The 24,152-nt window shown below is 41.9% G+C and overlaps 1 protein-coding gene across 2 annotated transcripts in view; it reads left to right on the forward strand.

The window, feature by feature from the left end:
* LOC103878219 (stimulated by retinoic acid gene 6 protein-like) overlaps window positions 1-23,010 on the forward strand; it is a 55,774-nt gene extending 32,764 nt beyond the window's left edge. Inside the window, exons 5-13 of one of the 2 annotated variants that reach the window (XM_021927363.2) lie at window positions 657-757; window positions 4,410-4,540; window positions 12,188-12,308; window positions 14,224-14,269; window positions 15,764-15,892; window positions 16,744-16,814; window positions 18,537-18,648; window positions 20,676-20,829; window positions 22,520-23,010. In XM_021927363.2, coding sequence (XP_021783055.2) covers window positions 657-757; window positions 4,410-4,540; window positions 12,188-12,308; window positions 14,224-14,269; window positions 15,764-15,892; window positions 16,744-16,814; window positions 18,537-18,648; window positions 20,676-20,829; window positions 22,520-22,563 — 909 coding nt within the window. In that variant the 3' untranslated portion in view covers window positions 22,564-23,010. The other variant, XM_021927364.2, reaches the window with a different exon arrangement.
* The last annotated feature ends 1,142 nt before the right edge of the window (window positions 23,011-24,152 follow it).

The raw sequence follows: 24,152 nt of genomic DNA on the forward strand, positions 1-24,152 counted from the left end.
ATCAAGAAAGCATGGTTGATGAAGGCCTAGGGAAAAGAGTACTCAAAGAGGAGGGAGTGATCAACACTGTAGAATGCTGCTGAGAGATCAAGCTAGATTTGGACTTCAAGTATACATGGGACCAAGCCACAAAACGATCATCAATGACTTTGGCCATAGCTGTTTCAGCAGAGTGATGAGGGTAGAAGCCAGGTTCGGGGTTGAGGAGCCAGTGAGAGGTAAGGGAATGGAGACACAAGTGTAGACAATTCTCAAGAAGTTTCTGATAAAGGCAGGAGAGAGAAAGAGCATCACGTTTGTGAGAACTTGACTGAATCCACAGAAAAGGAGCAAAGAAGGCTTTGCAACCTGGTAGTTATTACTGCCTTTTGACAGATGAGGAAACTGAGGTACAGGAAAGTTAAATCTCCCTCTCAACTAGGATGTGAGAGAGACCAGATTTGAGCCTACATCTGTTCAGGGCAACAAAAAGGAAAACTCAGTACAGAACATTCTGGTAGCTCAAGGATACATGCAGTCAGCCCCCTGGCTCTGGAGTTTGAGGTGTCACTAATGTTCTGTGCACTCTGCTAACCCACACATTTGTTTTCAGGGAGGGCTCAGAGGCCATGCTGAGGATGAACATGCCCACTAACTCTCATCTTCTCTTCTTACAGCTCTTCATCATTTTGATCTTGTCCTTCCTCCAAAGACGAGAGCATCGTAGACAGAGAGATGATACCTCTTACCTGCTGGGGAACCGCTTTGGCATTATCATGTGAGTTGAGTCAACCCCTACAGCTTAGGGTACCCTGTGGTTGGAGCCAATGCCAATTATGAAGTCAGATAGCTACCAGGACCTCTCCTACACCTCTATCCCACTGTGCACAGCCCTGCCTCTCCATGCCCCAACCCAACCAAAGCTCTCGGAGTTCAGAATTAGTTTCCAAGCCGTTGCAGCTATCAGCACCCAGGGCTGCTCAAAGATGCTTAAATCATCTCACAGAGACTCAGCCTACTATGGAAAAGACCTTCCCACACTTGAGACTATGGCTACCTCAGGAGGCAGGAGGGAGAGAGCTCCCTGTGACTGGAGACAGCAAAGCTTCTTGTTAGGATGGCACCATGGGTCATGCACCAGGAGAGCTTTCAGAGCTTTTCTAGCTCTGCCATTTTGAGTCTCTGCAGCTCATATCACATTCTTCCTTGAGTTCTGATTGTTCGTATCTCTGTTTCATCACTTCTTGTCATCATCTTCATCATCATGCAGTTAACATTTATTGCACACCGTCTGTGACCCAAGCACTGAACCATTTGCTTTGCCTACATTATTCTAACAAATCCTCTTGCCAATCTAGCATGGTAGAAGTTGTTATCCTCATGCAAGGAATGAGAAAACTCAAGCTCAGAGAGGTTAAGTGACCTACCCACAGCCACGCAGCTAACAAGTGACAAGAGCTTTAGCCCAGATCAGCCTTATATTCTTTTGAATCCCTCCAGTGTTATAACTTGAGTAGGCTCAAGCTGTGGACATGCTGAGGTCTCAGCCAAGGGCTCTGGAGAAGAGCGAGAAAGCACAGATGTCAGAACTGAGGCAAGGGGTGACCTGAGCTGCAGGTGAAAGATTCATTCTGGATACCACCCATTGGGGCAGTCCACACTTTCCAAGCTGCCAGGTCTGAGACCCATGGGTTGAGGCATAGAAAGAGACTGAACTGGTGGATAAAGACCTTCAGTTCTGCCCTAGGCATTTAACATGTAGGGGCTGGCACAGGACTTTATAAAAAGTAGGAGGTCCATAGCAGTTACATTCAACTACTTTGAATTACATTGATAATGACACAATTGACTTGCTCCCTGGCTGCTTTCCCATCTAAACCCCTGCTTGTCTGATAATTTTGGCCCACTATCTTCTCTGAGCAATAACCCCTCACATGTGTGTGACATTCTGCAGATGATAAAGCAGTTCGTCATTTGCTGTCCACAATGACTGTGATAGGGGCAGAGTAGGATATTCTATCTTGGTTTTAAAGATGAGGAAACTGAGTCTCACATAGCTCTTAAGTACTATAGCTGGGATCTTGATTACAATTTGATTCAATTAAACAATATGCACGTCCACAAACCTGCACTAAGCGCCTACTCTTTCCAAGGTCCAGTGCTAGGTCCCCACCCCAAAGGGGTTTATAGTTTACTAAACAAGTGGAGAGCCACAGTTATAGGGAAGCAGAAATTCTAAGTCAGAGAGGAAATAATATGACAGACATAGACCCTGTCTCAAAAGGGTCTGGTGTGGTGGTGCCTACCTGTAGTCCCAGGTACTTGGGAGGCTAAGGTGGAAGGATCGCTTGAGCTCAGGAGGTTGAGGCTGCAGTGAGCCAAAATTACACCATTATACTCCAGCCTGGGTAACAGAGGTATGCTGAACAGGGACATGAACTTAATGCTGAGGGGACACAGATGGGGTAGCCTCACTGGCAGTGGGCGAACAGGGAGGTTTCCTGGAAGGTGTGCTCCTTCTGCTGAGCCTTAAAGGTGAGGGTGAGTGAGTGAGCCAATGGGACTCCCTGCCTGCAGTGCCTGGCTCTCCCTTCCCTCCTGAGTTTTCATTAAGGCCCATTTAAATGGCCCTTTTCATTCAAAGAGACCTTTTTCTTCCCCTAAATGCAACTGTTTCCTCTGACCTTTACAAAGCTGTCTTGGTTAGAAGAAACAGATATTCACTCAAGCTTGTTTACATTAAAGGAAGAGAAAGAATTTTTTTATTTTTTATTTATTTATTTGGTTTTTTTTTGAGACGGGGTCTAGCTCTGTCAGCCAGCTTGGAGTATAATGACATAATTTTGGCTCACTGCAGCCTCAACCTCTTGGGCCCAGGCCATCCTCCCAGCTTAACCTCCCGAGTACCTGGGACTACAGGTGGGCACCACAACACCCGGCTAATTTTTGTGTTTTGTAAAAACAGGATTTCTTGTTGTTTCATGTTGCCCAGTCTGGTCTCAAGCTTCTGGGTTCAAGCAATTGGCCTATCTTGGCCTCCCAAAGTGCTGGGATTACAGATGTGAGCCACTGTACCTGGTGACAAAGGATTTCTTTTTTTTCTTTTTCTTTTTTTTTTTTTTTTTTTTTTTACAAAGTTAGAGGTCTCACATAAACCAATAGAACAGGCCTCATGGGAACTGGATCTCTTGAGATGGGAGTCTGTGGGAGACTGATTTTTCTCTCTCTCTTCCTGCCCCTCTGTGTCACTGGTGCCTCCTCAGCATCATTCTGCCATTTTCCCCTCTGACTTAGAATCTCTGCTTCCCTGTAACCTTGGCTCTCCTCTGGCATTGGCTGTGATCCCAGCTTTTTATGACTTTCCAGACAAGTACTTTAACAGCTAACTTGTTCATGTCCTTAGGGTCGCAGATTCAAAATATAAGATCAGACATCTGATCAGTCCATCCAAAGACAGGCCCACAGTCTAGTCAACTGTGGCTAGGAAGGCATGATTATGTAGGGGAGGCAAAATTATCTCTCTTAATATTTTCAGCTGGGCCTGATAATTAAATTGACATAAGACAATAGGAGAAAAGTATACACATTTATTTAATGTAAGTTTTATGTGACACAGGAGCACTTATGGTGAAGTGAAGACCCAAACATACAGTTAGAGTTGAATACGTACACATGGAATTAGACAAAGAATAGTTAAGTTGTGAAAAAGTAACTAAGTTGTGCGGGGAGACTAGAAGACAAGAGTTATTTAAATAAAGTCTGTACCAAATTCTCTTGGCCTCAACTTCCTGTCCCTGATGATAAGAATGTTATTTTCTTTCTGTATAGGGAGAGCATTTTTTGCATAGAAATTTCATCTCCTGTTTTTAAGAAATAGCATGAGGGTCAAAGTGATCTTCTTGTACCTGCTGTTTTTTAAACGTCTTTAACTCAAAATAGCTGATATGCCAGAGTGACATATTTTAGGATGCCTATTATTTACTTCTTCAAGCACAGACATAGCAAACTATACCTAGACCCTCATCGGGGATATTAGAAGGAAGAATTCTCATAGAATGTGGCTGTATGAGGGCAGGCTTCCCCAAATCTCTCAGACATACGTCTTGTTTTGGTCCTTGAGTCATTCTGTCTGTGTCTCTTATAGATGAAACTCATCCCATTTTGCTTTCAAGGCTTCTGGTGTCCTTGCTTGTATCTCCTGCTTGTCTTGGAGCTCCTCCAGAGCAAGAGTTTTGTCCTCCTTACTTCAGTACCCTGAACTCATGCTTACCCCTAGGCCTGGCACAGCGGGCCCCATGAAATGTCAGTTGCAATGAGCAGCTGACTATTCAATAATCCCTCCTCAGGGTGGGATCGCTACTTTGGCAATGATCTGTGGGAATGTCTCAGAGCCACCTTCTGACCTCACAAACTGTTTCTGTTGTTTGCAGGCCTCTGGACTTCGTGGGCACTTTCAGTAACCGATGGTCCTATGGAATCGCCTTTGGGGCCACAGCTAATAAGGTCATGTTTTTGTTCTCAGAAGGCTACCAGCCCCTGCAGATCCCGCAGTGGGCCCAAGGTACTAGGGCTGCCTCACACCTGCTGGAAACTACATCATGGAAATTCTTGCTCTCAGAGACCACATGGCCCACGCTCTCTGGGATTAGGGGATAAACTCTGTGAATGGTCATGTTCTTGCCAGCCTGTTACTTGCCCAAGGTCAACACCTAGCCCACAAATCTTCGAAGCTTCTTTGTGGGGCTTTCCCCCAGTTACATTCAGAGGTCCTTTAGATATGATGTATCAAGTCTTAGGAAGTATGTTCTTCCTCACCTACCTGCCAAAAGCTCTCCTGTGTCATAACCATGGCTGCCTTCTTGATATTGATGAGCCCTATTCCTCCTCAAATAACAATGCTTCTGTTTTTGGCCATTAGTCTGAGGTGTCATCTTTCCCCATGCCTCATGCTCCCTCTGAAGGAGTGTAACTCTAAGCTACAAGTTCACTTTTCCTTTATACAATCATTCTCAAACCTCTCTGTCCAGTACAGTTTCCTCTCATGGGCTCCAAGCCTATATGATCAAATGCGTACTAACAGGTCATTAGTCTTTAAGAAAATGCAAATGAAAACCAAAATAATATGTCATTACACACCTCTTAGAAGTACACAGTTTGAGAAGTTTTGGCAAATGTTTACATCAATGAAACCATCACCACAATCAGGATAAGGAATCCCAGAGATTTCCTCGTTCCCCTTTGTAATCTCCCCTTTCGTCCCCTCTTATGTCACTGCCCTCATTTACAAGCAACCACTCATCTACTTAGTTTGCATTTTCCAGAATTTTGTATAAATGGAATCATACAGAATGTATTTTTCTTTGGTCTGGCTTCTTTCAGTCAGCATAGCTATTTTGAGATTCATACACATGTAACATGTGTTAGTAGTTTATCCTTTTTTCTCGCTGAGTAGTATTCCACTATATAAATTGACTACAGTTTGTTTATCCATTCACTTCTTGAGTAATATCTGATTTCTTTCCACTTTTGGCCATTGCAAATAAAACTGCTGTGAACGTTTGTGTACAAGTCTTTTCATGCACCCATGCTTCAATTTTCCTTGAGTAAATATCTATGAGTAGAATGTTTGGATTACACAGGCCATATAGTAGATCATACTTTTAAAGGCTGAATTACGTAGATCATATAGTAGATCATACTTTTAAAGAAACTGTCAAACTGCTTTCCAAAGTGATTGTACCACTTTAGATTATCCCCATCAGTATGAGAGTTCCAGTTTCTCCAACACTGGTACAGTCTAAATTAAATTTTAGTTTCTAAATTAAAAAATTTTAATTTTTAAAATTTTAAATTTTCTAAGGAGTGTATAGTGGTTTCTTATTGTGGTTTTAATTTGCATTTTTATAGCAACTAATGCTGTTGAGCATATTTTTATGTGCTTGTTTGCTATTTCTATACCTCCTTTGATGAAGCTTCTATTCAAATCATTTGCCTATTTTCAAAAATTGGGTTTTTTGCTTTCTTTTTAGTGAGTTTTGAGAGTTTTAAAAATATATTTTGGGTATGAGACCATTATCATACACATATATGAATTGCAAATATTTTCTCCCAATCTGTGGCTCGAATTTTCTTCCTCCTAACAAACTCCTTTGAGGAGCTGACATTACTTTTGATGAAATCCAATTGACTTATTTTTTTTCTTTTGTGGCTCATGCTTATGGTGTCATATAAGAAATATTTTTCCTAACATAAGATCATGTAGATATTCTCCTATATTTTTTCCAGAGTTTTATAGCCTCAAATTTTGCTTTGAGGTCTGCAATACATTTTGAGCTAATTTTTTTTTTTTTTTTTTGCATATAGTATATAGGAGGAGGTGTGGATTGAAGTTTTTTTTTTTTTTTTTTTTTTGCATTTGGATTGCCAAATAAAAAGTATTCTAGCACTATTTGCTACAAAAGTCTGTCCTTGGTCCACTGATATGCCTTTGCACCTTTGTTGAAAAGCAATTGGTCACATATGTATGGGTCTATTCTCAGACTCTCTATTTTCTCCTATTGATCTATTTGTCTATCTTTGCACCAATACCATACTGTCTTCATTATTATAGATTTATAATAAGTCTTGAAATCAGGTGGTATTAGTTCTTCAGATACATTTTTATTTCAAAGTTGTTTTTGCTATTCTAGATTCTTTGCATTTCTACATGAATTTTAGAATAAATTTGTCAATTTATACAAATAATGCTGAAATTGGGATTACATCATTTGCACATCTTTAAATCCATTTTGGGAAAACTTATTTTAACAATCATGAGTCTTCTGACCCATAAACACAATATATATCGCCTTTTATTTAGAGTTCATTACTTTCTCTCAGCAATGTTTTGTAGTTTTCAGTGAATAGATCTTTCACATCTTCTGTCAGATTTTTATGTGTTTTATATTTTTTATTGTTCATTGCTAATATATAGAAATTGATTTTTGTATGTTGATCTTATATTCTACAACCTTGCTAAACCTACTTAGTAGTTCCAGTAGCTTTTTTCTGTAGATTGTGTAGTATTTTGTACATACTACATCATATTATCTGTGAGTAAAAGCAGTAGTTTTATTCATTCTTTTCCAATATAGAGGTCTTTTATTTTATTGTTATTGTTTTTCTTAATTGCAGAGGGTGAAATTTCCAATACAATGCTCAGTATAAGTGATCCGACCAAGCATCCTCCTCTTGTTCCTCATATTAGTGAGAAAGCTTGTTTTCTAAAAAACACTGATTTTGAACAATTATATTACTATGTGTCTAATTTTCTTGATGTTTCTCATGATTGGGGTTTGTTGATCTATGCATTTTGATTTTCCTCAAATTTAGAAAAATTTTGGGCATGGTGAGGCGGCTCCTGGCTATAATCCCAGCACTTTGGGAGGCTGAGGCAGGAGGATTCTTGAGCCCAGAGTTTTGGGACCAGCCTGGGCAACATAGTGAGATCTCATCTCTACAATAATAAAAATAAAATTAGCTGGGCATGGTGGCACATGCCTGTATTCCCCGCTACTTGGAAAGCTGAGGCAGGAGGAGCACCTGAGCCTGGATTGTCAAAGCTGCAGTGAGCCATGATCGTGCCACTGCATTCCAGCCTGGGCTACAGAGCAAGACCCTGTAGGAAGGAAGGAAGGCCAGTCTGAGTGACCTTCCTTCTGTAATCCCAGCACTTTGGGAGGCTGAGGTGGGTGGATCACTTGAGGTTAGGAGTTCAAGACCAGCGTGGCCAACATGGTGAAATGCCGTCTCTACTAAAAATACAAAAAAATTAGCCAGCTATGGTGGCATGCACCTGTAGTTCCAGCTTCTTGGGAGGCTGAGGCAGGAGAATCACTTGAACCCAGGAGGCAGAGGTTGCAGTGAGCCCAGAGTGCACCACTGCACTCCAGCCTAGGTGACAGAGCAAGTCTGTGTCTCAAAAAAAAAAAAGGAAGGAGGAAAGGAAGGAAGGAAGGAAGGAAGGAGGGAGGGAGGGAGGGAGGGAAGGAAGGAAGGAAGGAAGGAGGGAAGGAAGTAGAAAGAAAAAGAGAGACAGAGAAAGAAAAGAAAAGAAAGGAAGGGAGGAGAAATTTTGGCCATTATTTCTTTAAATATTTTTTCTCTCTTTTTCCCTCCTGAGGACTACAATTTTAGGGCATTGGAGTTGTTGCATAATTGATGCTCTGTTCCTTTAAAAAAATTGTAGTAAAATATATATAACATAAATTTTTCATTTCAATCATTTTTAAGTATACAACCCAGTGGCATTAATTACATTCACAATTTTGTGCAACCATTCCAAATATGTATTTTCAAAACCTTTCATCACTCCAAACATTATTAAGCAATAACTCCTCTTTCCTCTTCTCCTCAGACCCTGGTGTAGTAGTACATTCTCATGCTGCTATAAAGAAATACCTGAGACTGGGTAATTTGTAAAGGAAAGAGGTTTAATTGACTCACAGTTCTGCAGGGCTGGGGAAGCCTCAGGACACTTACAATCATGGCAGAAGGCGAAGCAAACAGCAAACATGTCCTTCTTCACATGGTGGCAGGAGAGAGAATGAGAGCCAAGCAAAGGGGGAGGCCCTTTATAAAACTGTCAGATCTCGTGAGAACTTACTCACTATAGTGAGAATAGTATGGGGGAAAATCACCCTCCCATGATTCAGTTACCTTCCACTGGATTCCTTCACCACACATGAGGACTATGGGAACTACAATTCAAGATGAGATTTGGGTGGGGACACAGCCAAACCATATCACCCTGATAAGCTCTAATACACTTTCTATCTCTGTGAATTTGCCTCTTTGAGACATTTCTTTTAATGTTTGTACTTTGTGTCTGGCTTTCTTTCACTTAGCATAATATTTTCAAGAATCATTCATGTTGTAGCATGGATCAGAACCTCATTCCTTTTTACGGCTGATATACTGCATTATACTATGGCTAATAATCCATTTATCTGTTGATGAGCACTTGGGTTGTTTTCATCTTTTGGCTATTGTTAATAATGTTGTAGTGAACATTGATACACAGGTATCTGTGTCCCCATTTTAAATTCTTTTGGTTATATACCTGAGAGTGGAATTGCTGGGTCACTTGCTAAGTCAAATCTATGCTTACCTTTTTGAGGAATTGGCACACTGCTTTTCACCATGGCTGCACCATTTTATATTTTTGCTAGCAATGTGCAAGTGTTCCAATTTCACCACATCCTAGCCAACACTTACTGTTTTATTTCTCTCTCTCTCTCTGTGTGTGTGTGTGTATGTGTGTGTGTGTGTGTGTGTTGATTATAACCATCCTAATAGGTGTGCATAGCATCTCATTATTGTCTTGATTCATTTCCCTAATGACTAGTGATGCTGAGCATCTTTTTATGTGCTTATTGGTCATTTGTATATCTTGTCTGGGGACTTGTCTATTCAAGTCCTGGCCATCTTTTTACTGAGTTGTTTATCTTTTTGATGTTGAGTTGTAGTTCTTTATATATTCTGTATATCAAATCCTTATCTGATATATGATTTGCAAATGCTTTCTTATTCTGTAGGTTTTCTTTTCGCTTTCTTGATAATGTCCTTTAATACATAAAAGTTTTAAATTTTGAGGAAGTCCAAATTTTGCTTGTGCTTTTGATGTCATGAAGTTTTTCAGTCTGGCTGGTGAGAACAGGCACTATCCTGGTGCTGTGTGACTTGCAGACATGTTTACCTCTAATCTTTTCAAGTGGTTCTTTCCTACACAACCCTGCTGGTCAGCACTCAGCTGAAGACTCAGGGGAACCATCTACAGATATCTGTCTCCCAGAACTCTCTCTTTGTGCAGCTCCCTCCTCTCCAGTACTATCTCCTGCGAATTCTAGCTGTCTTTGTCTTCCCAGAGTCTCAGTTCTGTCCCCTCAACTCAGGCAAACTGCAGGGCTCTGCCTGGGTTTCCCCTGCCTGTACTGCATTCTGCTTTAAGGTAGGGAAACTGTGGGGCTCACCTTGTTTGTTTCCTGTCCTTCAGTGATCATTGTCCTCTGCTGCCTGAAGTCCAGTGTCTTGAAAGCAGTTGTTTTATATATTTTGTCTGGTTTTTGTTTCAGGGGGAAGTGTAAATATAGTGTGTGTTTTATTTTCATGTGCTCTTCATATATTCAGGATACCAATTTTCTGTTTGTTTTACTTTGGTCTTCATTTCTAAAATGATTTTTTTCTTGTATTTCTAATTTTTTTCCTGAGTTATCTAACCTGTCATCAAATCTTTCTTTTCTTTAATCACTTCCTTTTTTAGTTTTTCAAATTCTGATTTATAGATTATTTGTTCATAGATGCTATCATTTTCTTAATTTTTTTAGCTCATATTGAAATATTAGATTACAGTTTTCATCTGTCTTACAGGCCCCTTTCTGGAGTGGTTTTGTGATCTCTAGTGATATTTTTCTGCTCCTTATCCTTTTTTTAAATAATAACTTTGAATTTTTTGTTTTGAGATGGAGTGTTACTCTGTTACCCAGGCTGGAGCGCAGTGGTATGATCTCAGCTCACTGCAACCTCTGCCTCCCAGGTTCAAGCGATTTTCCTGCCTCAGTCCCCCGATAACTGGGACTACAGGTACCCATCTGAGCCTCATTTTTAAGTGAAATAAGTTTTCTTATAAATTCAAAAAGGAAGGCTGGGTCAGACATTATTTCTTGTTTTATGGCTTTAGAGTTTCCTTTTTTGTTTTCACAATGTGACTATATCTCTGTCTTTATCTATCTATCTATGTATCTATCTATCTCATTATCATTATTAGTTATCTATCATCTACCTAATATCTGTCTATCATCCATCCATCTACTATCATCTATCTACTACATACCTATCTATCTATCTATCCATCCATCTCCTCATACTTTCTGAGTCTGCCTGTCTTTTCCACCCTTGTCCACACACCTTATTTCCCAGCTACTCCTCATTTTGGATTCCACTGCCATCAATTTATGCTCAATAAAGGGCTTTGTCCTGGGAGGGGCCTTAGGTTATTAGTATAGGAATTTCCTGGGGTTCAGACAACTCCAGCATCTTCAGATCCTACTAAGGTCTGCTTACACTCACCTATGAATCGTGGCCTTCAGCTGCATTTTCTCGTTAGTATCTGCTGCAAATTTTGAGTTCTTCAGCTCTTGGGCCTTCAGAACCCCTGTTGCCTTTCTTCCACTTCCTCTTACTCAGACATTGACATCAAATGGGCCTTGTCACCTAGATTTGTTGCGGATGTTGTCTGTAAGTCTTTAGTTTTGTCTTTCTAGCTGCTCTGATTCTATGGGGAGAATTCAGAGAGATTAGAATGTTTTGCTGCTGCAACTGCTATCCTCACCGCAATTATTGTTTTTGTATTGATCTTTCCCGCCAGCCCTCCAGCACTCACATTCACGTATGTACCGACCAGCCAATTATCTCCCATCCTTTGATGTCCTTCCTTCCCTACTTCTCTCCATTGTACAGTCTCCTGCTTATGTCGCATTGCCTCCAGGAAGCCTTCCCTGATACCCCGAGTGAGGTCAGTGGCTTCATCTTTTGTGTCCTTGCAGTAGGCTGAATGTCCCTACCTTAGAGGTCATTTCATGCCACTGACTTTCCCACCTGTCTCCCCTGTTGGACTGTCAGCATCTCAAAGCAAGAACCTTGTCCATTCCTCCTGTCCCGAGTTCCTGGCCCAGGAGTCAGCTCAGAGTAGACACTTTGAAAGTATCTAATCATCATGCATGATTAGATTATACTGGATGCTGTTAGTCCATCTCAGAGCTAGTTAGTGGCAGGATTAACATGACTGTTCCCTTATATGTAAAGTGTGCTGTAGTTAACAAGCAGCTTTGCACATACCATAGCCCCTCTCTCTGAGTCTGGTGCACTTGCAGTCACTATTTTTGATTGTTCATTTGTCTGTTTGTTTATGTAGTCTGTCTGTATCTATCACACTGTGAGCTTACCAAGTACAGGGACCAATTCTCCTTCATGTCAACAGTAAGCCCAGTGCCTGGCTCCAAATAGGGACCAGGAAGGGCCTGTTGTGTGAACGAATGAAAAGCATTCCTGCTGGCCCTAAGCTGGGGCTGTTCCTGACTGGAGGTCAGCATGAGGTACCACAGCTTCCCTGGGACTCCCCTGAACCCAGTGGTAAGAGAAGCTCACAGCATCTCTGGCCCTGTCTTCCCAGCCTTTGAGCTTCTGATTGGAGGCATTGAAGTCGGCCTGTCCCACTTCCCCTTCTTTGCCTGCCTCTCGTCGGAGTTCCAGCTGGTCAGCTCCATCCTGGGCTTCTGCTACTCTCTGATCTGGTAAGATGGTCTCTGCCTGCCCCCACTCCCCTGACTTCTTGTGTGTGACTGAACTCTGGGCACAGGGCTGGAGGTAATCTGAGAGCTCCTCTTGGGGGACACCTTTGCCCAGAACTGAGGCCCAGGGAGGGCAGGAGTGACTTGTCCAAGTTCCCATTGTGGGGACTGCATTGGAGGCTTCAGAAGGCCAGGCTGGCATTCTATCTGCTTCACACAAGGCTACTTGTGAGTAGAATGTTTCTAGAAGTCAGGGATTTAGGAAAACTCATTTCTTTTTTTTTTTCCAAATAAATTATAATTTTATTTTATTTATTTCTATTTCAATAGCTTTTGGGGTACAAGTGGTTTTTGATTACGAGGATGAATTGTATCATGGTGAAGTCTGAGATTTTAGTGCACCCGTCAGCCTAGTAGAGGACACCATACCTGATCTGTGGCTTTTTATCCTTCTCCCTGCTCCCACTCTTCCCGCTTCTGAGTCTCCAGAGTCCGTGATACCACTCTGTATGCCTTTGCGCACCCACAGCTTAGCTCCTACTTAGAAGTAAGACGATGGTATTTGGTTTTCCATTCCTGAGGAAAACTCATTTCTGTTAGCTGCTGGGGGCCCCACTGGAAGACTCAGGAGCCCTTTTCAAGGCTTCTCATCAATGCTGCCATGGCTTCTCTTGGGAGCCTTGGAGGAAGTTCCCGTGCCTTAGCTGGGCATTCAGGGCCATCACAGTCTGGCCTCTCCTTTTCCCTCCATCCCCCAACAGTGTCTAGCACACACCTCCAGCCATACAAGACTCCTACATTCCTTCATCCATCCACTTATTCATTCAACAACCATTACATCCCTGCTATGAGCCAGGAAATACACTGGAGAACAAGACAGACTTGCGTGAACCAGGTGTTCTGGCCTCTTTGTCTGTATGTCCCCATTCCCTCTGTGGGTCATGTCTAGGGATAAGTGTACACTCCTGCTTCGAGGACAATCACTCCCACCAGATGGAAGTTTCTTGACCTTCATGTTGAGCTCTGTGCCCTCAGTGCCGGGCACCAGACTTGGCACAGAGCTGGCACCAGAGAACAGTTGTTGACTGAAAACGCCTCTAACAATTCTACTCTCCAGCTGTGGAGACTCATTTCCTTGTTCCCAACTCCTTTGCTGGGCTCTTTCCCCCATCCAGCATTTTCTATGAGGCTGGGATTCTCCCACTTAGAGATGACAGGCAGGGGCCTCACAAGCAACTGACATACCAGTGGCTACAATCATAAAGTTTGTAAGTGATCTGCTTTATAGAAATTTAAATGGAGGGTATCCAGGGTTAGATGTGGCATAATATCATCTCATCAGCCTCTGACAGACATTTGCCCAGGAGAGAACAGGGTAGTGGGAATCGCTCAGCAGCTTGGGCATCATGGGAGTACGGCCCAAGCTGGAACAGAACCAGGAATGTATGTGGGGGCGGGGGTGGGGTAAAGTGTCAAGGCTCATGACTTTGGAGCAGTCTACAAACAGATCACATAGAGGTAGGAAGAGCCTTGGCCATGGAGTCAGGAGACCTGGGTCTGCCCATGCCCGTGTGTGACTTTGGATAAATCCCTTGCCAAGCCTGGACTTCCAGGTCCCACCTGAATGATGAGGGAAGGGAGGATAAACTCTCTAAGGGCCTCCTGCTCTGCGATCATGGATTCCAAGACTATGTCCTCCATGAGGGCAGGTGAATGAATGAATTTAGTGTGCGCCTACTTTAGCACAAGCAGGGTGGCTCATCCAGGAGAGATGTCCATGGAGGCCTGGGCATTAGCTCTCCCGAGGGGGACAGGTAGGTGTGGGTAGGTGGGATCTGAGCCATTTTCATAGGGGCTGCTCCTGGGGCTGTGCTGGGAGGGAACCCCAGGACCCCCAACTCTGTTTCTGTTCCTGCAGGTTTGCTGTCACCGTTCTTCAAGTTTCACAGTGTCCCCATGGGCAGGTGAGTCTCCGTTGGCCTTTTTTGGGGTTTTCAGTCCTATCACCATGGTCAACTTGCTGTGTGATCTTGAACAAGCCTCTGTCACTTCTGGGTCTCCACTTCCTCATTTGCATAAAAAGGTAGTTGTTGTTGTTCATGATGCTTCCATTTGTAGAGCACCCCATGTTCATCAAGGTGTGCATACACAGAGAGGTGTGTTCTCCTTTACTCCTCACAGCAGCCCTGCAAGGGTGGGAAGTTCATCAAACCTAGTTCACAGGTGGGGAACTAGTATATTAAGTGAGGCTCAAGTACATTAAGTCACTCATAGGAAGCAGTGGAATTGGGTATTGAGGCCAGGTCTGGCTGACTCCAACGTCCATTTCTTTTCACTCTCTACGGCTCCAGTCTCTTTTTCTATAAAGTGGAAGACTTGGACCAGATGAGCCCCTTCCAACTTTGCCATGCATTGTCCTCAGAGTTGGTGGGAACTGGTTCATCTCCTTAGCCCTGGACCCTGGAAAAGGAGCGAGTTGAAAGAGGGATGTCACAGTGCACCTAGAAAGGCTACCAGGCAGGTTGTGGGGAGCCCAAGAAAGCCACCTGGGCCGGGAGTGCATATATGCAGACCTTTATGTTTGGTATGACCTCAATTTTTAGTACATATAGATATATAGATGCAAGACATAGAAGTGTTGACAGTGGTCATATCTAGCCATAAGCATAAATTGGAGAGGAGGATCAAGGGAAGACATGAGCCCTGCATCTCAGCATATCTCCATCCTGCACTTTAACATCACAACGTCAAACCCCAGTTTCCCATGGGAGGAAATATGACTCTGGAAATGTAAAAAACATGAAACCAACCAGTAAAGTGTAAGAGATAAGTCACAACATTACTTGTTTTGAGACAGTGGAAAACCATCTTTTTCATCAAAATAAAACTAAAAACACAGAAATCCAATAAGTACCATCTTGAGAGAACTGTTACTCTTTCCCTCAGCTTGTGTTGCTCTCAGCCTTATGGCAATTATGGGTTATTTCTTCTTCTCTACCTCCATCCTTCCATTTCTTCCTCTCTTTGTTTCTCCTTCTCCCTCTCAGTCCCTCTCCCTTTCCCTCTCCGCCTCCTCCTCCCATCTACCTACCCACCTCTGGTTCTCTCACTCATATATTTTCCAAAAGGAGTACTCATTAATAGCTTCCTAATAAGGAAAAAATACCTTGAAAACTAGTTTTGTTTTGAGACAGGGTCTTGCTCTGTCACCCAGACTGGAAAGCTAGCTTTATAAAATAAAATGGGGGTGCCGAGACTTGAATCCAGGGTTGCTATGCTCCAAGTTCACTGCCCATTCTGATAACGGGGGTTTTGGGGGTCAGGGATTGGCCACTGACTCACAAGCCTGAGAGAGGGGGCCTTGCTGGAGCAAGCTGGGGCAGGCAGAGTCCTGCAGCTTCAGCAGGTGGCTTGGCCCCATCTGCCTGGAGCCACATTGTGGTCTGCTTCTGTTGCAGTTTGTGGGGAAGTATGAGACCCTCATGTTTTACTGGCCCTCGCTGCTGTGCCTTGCCTTCCTGCTGGGCCGCTTCCTGCATATGTTTGTCAAGGCTCTGAGGGTGCACCTCGGCTGGGAGTTCCAGGTGGTGAGTACTAAGTATGAGCACTGCATGTACTGATGGGTTTAATCCCTACAACAGCCAGAGAGGCAGGTACTGTTACTACACCTCACATTCTGAATTCAGAAACTTGGATGCAGACAGGTGAGTTGAGTTGCCTGAGGTCACCCAGCTGTGAACCCTGAAAATCTGAGACAGGTCTAAGTTAATTTAGAAAGTTTATTTTGTCAAAGTTGAAGACACATGCCCATGACAGAGCCTCATGAGGTCCTGACAACATGTGCCCAGTGTGGTCAGAGCACAGTTTGGTTTTATATATTTTAGGGAGACATGAGACATCAATCAACATATGTAAGATGAACGTTGGTTCAGTCTGGAAAGGTGGGACAACTGGAAGAGGCTTCCGGGTCATAGGTAGATGAGAGTTTTTGAGTTTCTGATTAGCCTTTCCAAAGGAGTTGATCAGATATGCATTTGTCTCAGTGAGCAGAGGGGTGGCTTTGAATAGAGTGGAAGGCAGATTTGCCCTAAGCAGTTCCCAGTTTGACTTTTCCCTTTAGCTTAGTAATTTTGGGGACCCAAGATATTTTCCTTTCACATGGCTAACCTGTAGCAGAGCCAGAAGTGGAATCTAGACAGTTCAGTTGTGGAGCCTCTTCCTTAACCACTGTCAAACATAGCTTCTTTGACACGGGGCAAATTCAACAGTGGGGTGTAGGGGAGAGGAAAAGACCTATCTTGACCACAGCATGGCTAAATCCAAAAGAGCAACTCCTACCCCAAATCCTGCCCTCTGTGGCCATTGCCCCCCCTTAACAAGATCAAAACCCTAACAAAAATTTGTGAGCCAAAGTGTAAGCCTGTCTGCTGTCTTACAGGAAGAAAAGTCTGTCCTGGAAACGCACCAGGCAGAGCACGTCAAGCAGCTCCTGAGGACACCCCGCCCTCAGTAAGCCACAGTTCTGTTCGTTCGCCTCCAAGTTTGCACCCACTCTGATGAGCCCTGATGATGCAGCAGGTCCTGGGATGACCAGAAAGGCATTATAGTGGTCAAGACTCTCATTTGCTAAAAACAGAAACCCCACTCAAACTGGATTAAAGCAAGAAAGGAAATTAATGGGCTCCCATCACTAAAATGTCTAGAGGTAGTCAGTTTCAGGCAAGCTGGATCCAGAGGCTTAATTGATATCATCAGAACTAGGTCTCTCTCCCTCAATCTCCCCTCAGCTCTGCTTTTATGTGTGGGCCTCACAGTTAGGTGGGATTCCTCCACATGGTGGCGCCCAGACTCTCTAAATTTATACCCTCCTGGTTTAAGCCCAGAAGAAAGATGAATGCTCCTTTCCAGTTATTCAAACAAAAGTCCCACAAATGTGTTTCACTGGATCAAATTGGATCACACCCCACCCCAGAACCACTTACTGTGGCAGTGATTGGAGTGCACTGATTGGCTAAGCCTGAGTCACATGTCCCTCCCCTTACCCCGGAGCCAGGAAGTGGGATCAGCATCACTTACCTGCTAAGACCCAGGGTCAGAGAGTGGTGGTTCCCCAAATTAAAACTGAGGTGTTAGGCTGGGCATGGCGACTCATGCCTGTAATCCCAGTACTTTGGGAGGCTGAGGCAGGAGAATCACTTGAGCTCACGAGTTCAAGACCAGCCTGGGCAACATGGTGAGACCCTGTCTCTACAAAAAATGAACAATTTAGTCGGGTATGGTGGTGCACATCTGTGGTCCCAGCTACTTGAGAGGCTGAGGTGGGAGGATCACTTGAGTTGAGAGGTCAAGGCTGCTTATGCAGTGACCATGCTACTGCACTCCAGCTTGGGCAACAGAGTGAAACCATGTATCAAAACAAAAACAAAAGAAACAAACAAAACAAAACTGAGGTGCTGTTACCAGTAGACGAGGATATAGATGTTGCCAGGCAAAAGTACTAGATCTCAGAATCCTATAAGCCACCACCACATCTGCTCCTTTTACTATGCATGTGGGCATATGCCCCAGTGAAAAGACGTGTCTGGTCCATGGTCACACAGTAGCAAAGCTAGTAATTTGGTTAGAATTCAGTTTGGCTACATGTAGTAGAAAACCCAAAATAATAGCGGCACAACCAAGAGAAAGATGTATTATTTTCTCTTATAAAATAACTCTGAAGGTGAGCAGTCCATCTTGACCCTGGATCAGTTCACCAATCACCTGTCTTTCTGTTCTAGCATCATGTATGTGCTTTCCATCCTCCATGCTGTCTCATGGTCCAGTGTGGCTGCTGGAGCTCCAGCTTGGACCAGCCACCACATCTGCATTTCAGACAGCAGGCAAGGCAAGGCAAAGAAGCTTTCCCAGCTGTGTTAGTTCCATCTGAGCAGCCTCTCCAAAGTTTCACACCACACTTGTGGTCACGTGTCATTGGCCTGGATTTAGTCTGGTCACTCTTAGCTGCAAGACAAGTTGGGAACTTTAACCTTTTAGTTTGGTGATTTTCTACCCAAAATAAAATCCAGTTTTTGTCCTTAAGAATAAGGGGAGAATGAAAACCATGGAAGCTAACACTGGTCTCTTTCTATAATATAATCTAAGATAAAAAGAAGGTGGGGTTATTTTCAGATGAATCAGGCATTTGTTTTCCTACCAGTCTCTCATCTCTTGATATTTATTTCTCATCCACAGAGAGAAAAAAAAGTCTTGGTTCCAAACCAGGATATATGAGTGGGATCCCTGCTTTCAATTTCCAAGCAGAATGATTGGAACCATTGTGTTGGCATTCATCTGCCTATATCTTGTAAGTAGCTCTAAGAAAACCTTTTTATATTTTATAAATGGGGCAGGGTTGGGGCTAGGGTTATGGAGTATTTGAGGTACACAGCATGTTCCTAAAGAGCTGGGTCAAAATTGAATCTTGGTAAATCAAAGAAGTACAGTGCTTCAAACCCACCATTTTGATTCCAAGAACACTTTTACCCACATGGTGAATATGACTAGTAAAAATAATCCACAAAAAAAGACTCATAATGGTTAAAATGCCACATGGTGAAATTTATTATCAGCTAAAACCTGATAGAAGAAGAATATATTTAAGAATATTTTGATATGCAAAATTTGAGCCAGGAAAGTTTACTTGATAGAAATAGTGATCCCTAAAGAAAACAATAGTAGAATCTGTGATCAATAAATTCTTCTGTGAGCAAAAATCAAATCATTTAAATGTAAAATAATTGATTCTGATCAAAATAATTTCAATTCTTTTTCAATAATTGAATTTAAAATTATTGAACTTAATAATTGAATTCATTTTAATTTAAAAATAAAAGCAGATAACTAGAATTGGTTTACTATACTATATTTTTAAGCGGATTAAGCATTCTTTTTTAAGTTTGCTTTCTCAACAAGACATTTTAAGTGCTGGCATAATTCTGACTTCAATGTTTTATTAAGCATACAATCAAAACATTTTATGTGGTCAAAGTTATCTAAGATAAACTGGCTGAGTCAAAAGTAGGGTCAAAATGGATGCATAAAAATGGCAAGGCTAAATTGTCTCCTGTTCATTTTAAATATAGTAGGAGAATACCTATTGAAGTAGATCCTGTGATTAAGTTTTTAGGTGAGTGTATTAGGTAGGTTATGCTGAAGTACCAGATAACCTTCTAAATTCCTGTGGCTTAACAGTATATATTTTTTACCTCCACAACAGTGGTGAGTTGTGTGTTCAGGTAGGGGAAGCTGTAGTCCTCTGTGCGGTCATTCAGGAATCCAGAATTCTTCCCTCATGTGCCTTCACCATCCTAGAGGACCTCATCACAATCTGCACATAGTCAACAGAAGGGGGCAAAGCAAGGAGAGGTGCCTGTGGAGGGTTTCAATGGACTAGGTGTGGAAGTATCATATATTCCTTCCACTCCTCTTCCATTGGCAAGAACCTAGTCATGTAGCCATACCCAATATAAGGGAGGCTGGGAAATGTAGTCTAGCTCTGTGCCCAAAGAAGGGAGAATGGATTTTAAGGGACAACTACAGTTGTGTGTGACAATGAATAACAAATTTGGAATTGCATTGTTTCTTAAGTATTTATGGAATATCTACTCTATGCCAAGCACTGGACTAAGAGTTGGAAGAGGACAGAGAGCTGATTCAGCTCAGTCCTGGGCTGGGAGAAGCTCATGGTCTATGAGAAGGAGATAAGACATGGTATGAGGGACCTGCCATCTTAAGAGAGAGAGAGGATAAAGTGAAATGCTCTGGAAGTTTAGCAAATCATTCAAGATCGAGCAGTTGCATGAACATGATAGTGTATGAACTCAACTTTCAGAGATAAACACGATTGGGTTTGTGGAGTGAACTGGCAGCAGGAACTACAAAAACAATGGCATGACAACAGGATGATAAGATGTTGGGCAACCATGACATTTGTACAAGAAACATTTGTACATTTCTCTAGCGTAGCTCCTGCAAAGATCAGTGAAGGGGATCAGTGTGAGATAGGGCTGCAATTGTCCCCCAGATCACACCTTACTCAAAGTTAGTCATTCTTTTTTCACTGGTTCCATGAATGTTTGTAGAGTTTCTTGAGCCCTTGTGGGCCCTTTGTCTTGTTTGCTGGAGGGTAAAGAACAGACCATGAAGTGATTCCTGTCTCCCAAGAACTCAAAATGCCATTCATCTTAGAATAGCCAGTGTCTAGAATCATTTTCAGTAGAGTTTTGAATGGCTGGAAGACACTGGCCTTGACCCCAAGGGGAAAACCATATGTTATTCCCATGCTGAGTTGGACTCATGTGAGACCTGAAAACCTTTGCTCTGTGTCCCCAGTTCATTGTCATCGAGTTCTGCGTGTTTGTGTATGTGAGAGATGAGTTGGACGTGTTTGAAAACAAGCTGGAGAGCTACATCACCTTCACGAACCATTCAGGGGTCCTGACCCCAGTCATCCTGCAGGTGAAAGAGCTGATCAGCGTCACCAAAGGTAAAACCATAAGCCACCTGTTCTCACACCTGTGTGGGAAACTGAGTGAGGGGCTTGTAACTGATGGCAGGTGGACACATGTAGTATTTGTGGCTGCTAGCATTGATATACCTGGCTGAGATGACCACACTTGGAGAAAAGTGTGTTAGAGCTGATTTACCTCCCTGGATTGACTAGAAAGACAAAGGGGTCAAGACACAGTCCTTTCTTTAATGAAGCTGGAGCTGAAATGAACATGCCCTGAAAAATTTCTCATCTTAAATTGCCCATTTTGTCTCAATGCCAATGGCAAGTACTAAAATGTTTCTGTATTTTCCATTTGGAAAAAAATAGAACACCAAATAATGACTTTTCTTTGTGAAATGTGTATTTATATCTTTCAAATTTTACTTGAAAGTCACTTTAAAAATAGATCTCTTTAACTTAATCTCATCTAACTGAAATTTTGTATCCTTTGATCCACATCTCCCCAGTCCCACCCCTCTACACACACCCCTGCTTGCCCCTGATAACCACAATTCTACTCTGCTTCCATGAGTTCACCTCTTTTACATTTCACACATAAGTGAGATCATGCAGTATTTGTCTTTCTGTGCCTGACTTATTTCACTTAATGTGATGTTTTCCAGGTTCATCCATGTTGTCACAAATGGCAGAATTTCCTTGTTTTTAAAGGCTCAGTGGTATTCCATTGTATATAATGTATAATACATTTTCTCTATTCATTCATCTGTTGTTGGTCACTTAGGTTGATTCCATCTGTTGGCTATTGTGAACAGTGCTGCAATGAAAATGGTAGTGTAGATATCTCTTCAATATACTGATTTCATTTCCTTTGGATATATACCCAGTAGTGAGATTGATGGATCACATGGTAATTGTATTTTTAATTTTTTGAGGAACCTCCATACTATTTTACAAAAGGTTGTACTAATTTACATTCACACTAACAGTATCCTAGAGTTCCTTTTTCTCCACATCCTTGCCAACACTTATCTCTTGTCTTTTTGAATGTATCCATTCTCACAAGTATAAGATGGTACCTCGTCGCGGTTTTGATTTGTATTTCCCTGATAATCAGTGGTGATTAACATTTTTTCATATACCTGTTGGCCATTGGTATGTCTTCTTTGAAAATGACATATTCCAGTGATATGTCTGTTGCCTGTGGAGGGATGAGAATTGTTCATTATTCCTAGATGAGAAAGGACCCTAGACAAGATGCCTGGATACATTCACTCTGTGTCATAAGACAAGTCAGGACCCCTCTCTTGGCCCCAGTTTCCTCATCTGTGAAATCACATATTTGTGTCATGGAAAGTTACCTTTTACATGAGCACTGAACAGATACTGCCCCTTCCACAGTACCATAGTTTCCTATTGCCCTTCAACAATTTTATTCATCTTCAGTGGAGATTTATGTTCAACATAATGATTCCCTGAGTATAACACTGAGAGAGTATATTCTAATCTTTAATTTCAGTGATACCCATTCTAAATCTTACTTTTAGAAATACACATTTTCGTCTCTGTTTTCAGAAAAAATTTTAAAGGAAACCTCACTTTCTTGGTCTCTGTGCTTTATGGTGAATATATCACCATGTTCACTCATGTTTTGATGTATTTATCACACATATAGACATTTTGACAATCAAAACATTAAATTTTTATTTATCCTGGTCTCTTCCAGCTTTAAAACACCTACCCACTTGCCAAGAGAAACTTTCAAGCTGACCATACTTCACCTTTGTCTGGGAAGATAAAGGCATTAAATTAAATGCACAAGGTGTTCGTGCTGTTAGCTGGAGCAACTCTACACTCACCCTTCTTGTAGCCAGACTCGTCTCATCCTTCCCTTCCAAACACGTTTTCCTCTGCATCCTCTGGGGTGGGATTTATGGCAGTTTTGGGGTTGGTTAAGATTTGGAATATAGCAATTGCCTAGTCCTAGTGATCCTGGGACAGGGACAAGAACACATTTGGAACTTGAAAGGAAAGGAAATCTGCTTTCATTTTCTTTCTTTTTAAGAAACCTTTTTTTTTTTTTCTTTCCCAGAGAGGGTATCACTGTGTCATTCAGGCTTAGACTCATGATTATGGCTCACTGCAGCCTCAACCTCCCAGGCTCGGGCAATCCTCCCACTCTGCTTGCCAAGTGGCTGGGACCACAAGCACATGCCACCACACCCAGTTAATTTGCTGATTTTTTTTTTTTTTTTTTATAGAGTCAGGGTCTTGCTATGTTGCCCAGGCTGGTCTCAAACTCCTGCAATCCAGCAGTCCTCCCACTTTGGCCTCCCAGAGTGCTAGAATTACAGATGTGAGCTACTGCACCTGGCCTTGAAACACCTTTATGGAGACATAATCCACATTCCATACATTCATCCATTTAAGTGTACCATTCAATGGTTTTTAGTATTTTCTCAAGATTGTGCAACCATTTAGAACATTTTTCGTCACCTCCCCAAAGCATCATGACCCATTTCCCTCTAACCTTTCCTGTCCTAAACAACTACGAATCTATTTTATATCCTTATGGATTTGCCTATTCCAGATCTATCATAGAAATGGAATAATATGATAATGTCATCTCTTTTTCAAATTTATTTATTTTTTAAACTGACATAAAATTGTATGTATTTATTCTGTACAACATAATGTTTTGAAGTATATATCATTTTGAAATGGTTAAATCTAGCTCATTGACAAATACATTAACTCAAATAGTTACCATTTTTGTGATGGAATACTTAACATTCATTCATCATTTTTGTAGAATATAATATATCATTATGAACTACAGTCACCATGTTGTACAATAGATCTCTTGAACTTATTCCTCCTATTTACAATACATCACCCTTTGTGACAGGCTTCTTTCACATAGCACAGTGTTTACAAGGTTCATCCATATCATAGCATGTGTCCAAATTTTTAAATTATTTTTCATTCCTTTTTATTGTCAATTACTCTTCCATTTTATGAATATACCACATTTTATTTATCCATTCATCAGTTGATAAAAATTTGGGTTGCTGTAACTTTTTGGCTATTACAAATAATACTGCTAGGAACATTCATGTACAAGTATTATATATACATTTTTTACATATTTTGGGTATATGTCTAGGAGTGGAATAGCCTGTTAAACATATGACAACTCTATGTTTAACCTTTTGGAGAACTGCTAGACTGTTTTCAAAAGTAGCTGCATGGCTGTTTAGTCTCACTAGCATTGTGGAAATTCCAATTTCTCCACATCCTTGCCAACACTTATTATTATCCATCTTTTTGTTTATAGCCATCTAGTGGAGATGCAGTGG

This window comes from Papio anubis, chromosome 13 (assembly GCF_008728515.1).
Source record: "Papio anubis isolate 15944 chromosome 13, Panubis1.0, whole genome shotgun sequence".
Taxonomy (NCBI): Eukaryota; Metazoa; Chordata; class Mammalia; order Primates; family Cercopithecidae; genus Papio; species Papio anubis.